This window comes from Malassezia globosa (genome assembly GCF_000181695.2).
Source record: "Malassezia globosa CBS 7966 chromosome Unknown mgl_sf_13.2, whole genome shotgun sequence".
In the NCBI taxonomy this organism is placed as follows: domain Eukaryota; kingdom Fungi; phylum Basidiomycota; class Malasseziomycetes; order Malasseziales; family Malasseziaceae; genus Malassezia; species Malassezia globosa.
Genome location: NW_001849857.1, coordinates 1 through 636, shown reverse-complemented (window position 1 = coordinate 636; position 636 = coordinate 1). Strand labels below are relative to the sequence as shown.

Here is a 636-nt window from a genome sequence, read left to right as displayed (position 1 = left end):
ACTGTGCCAGCTGTCCCTCCAGCATCGTTGCAGTAGAACGGTTGTGCTACTGGGTAGAAATCCCACACAGCTGCACTTCTATTGCTTCAACACGTAGAGAGGACGGAGCGAGAGCAGCTGTCGGGAAAGAGGCAATAGACGAAACAACGTCATGGATAGCTACAACTCTTTGCTACACTGATGCGGTGACAACTCGTTCAACCTCTGTATGTACTACTGTCTTGAAAGTGCTGAGAGAACTATTTGTCAATCAAGGTCCTCGCAACTTTTGATCTGATTGCTTCTTCCATACTTTGCATTGTTCTTCCACGTAGGAAGGCACTTTCAGGACCTCCTTTGCCTTTTCTGGCGCTTGGACCATCTCCATCGCCAGGCCTGCAGATAGATGCCAGTCCATGTGGCAGTGCATGAACCACGCACCTGGATTGCTCGCGACGAATCGGATCGTTACACTCCCGAATCCATCCACTGCCACCGTGTCCCTTCGAACCGGATTCTCTTGCTCTTCGACTTTGGGAACCTGCGGCTTCTTACCGTCCGTTCCGTATGCCCTGTGAACCACCTGAGACTTGGTCCCGTGCATGTGGAACGGATGCACATCATCCGACAAGTTCAAAATCGTCAGTTCGACCATGC

At 51.3% G+C, this 636-nt stretch overlaps 1 protein-coding gene across 1 annotated transcript; it reads right to left on the bottom strand.

Annotated features, from left to right (window-relative positions):
• Positions 1 to 250: 250 nt before the first annotated feature.
• MGL_4056 (uncharacterized protein) lies at positions 251 to 583 on the bottom strand (the record flags this gene model as incomplete). Its single annotated transcript, XM_001728753.1, has 1 exon — positions 251 to 583. One exon carries the CDS (start codon positions 581 to 583, stop codon positions 251 to 253), a length of 333 nt encoding a protein of 110 aa, XP_001728805.1.
• Between the last annotated feature and the right edge of the window lie 53 nt (positions 584 to 636).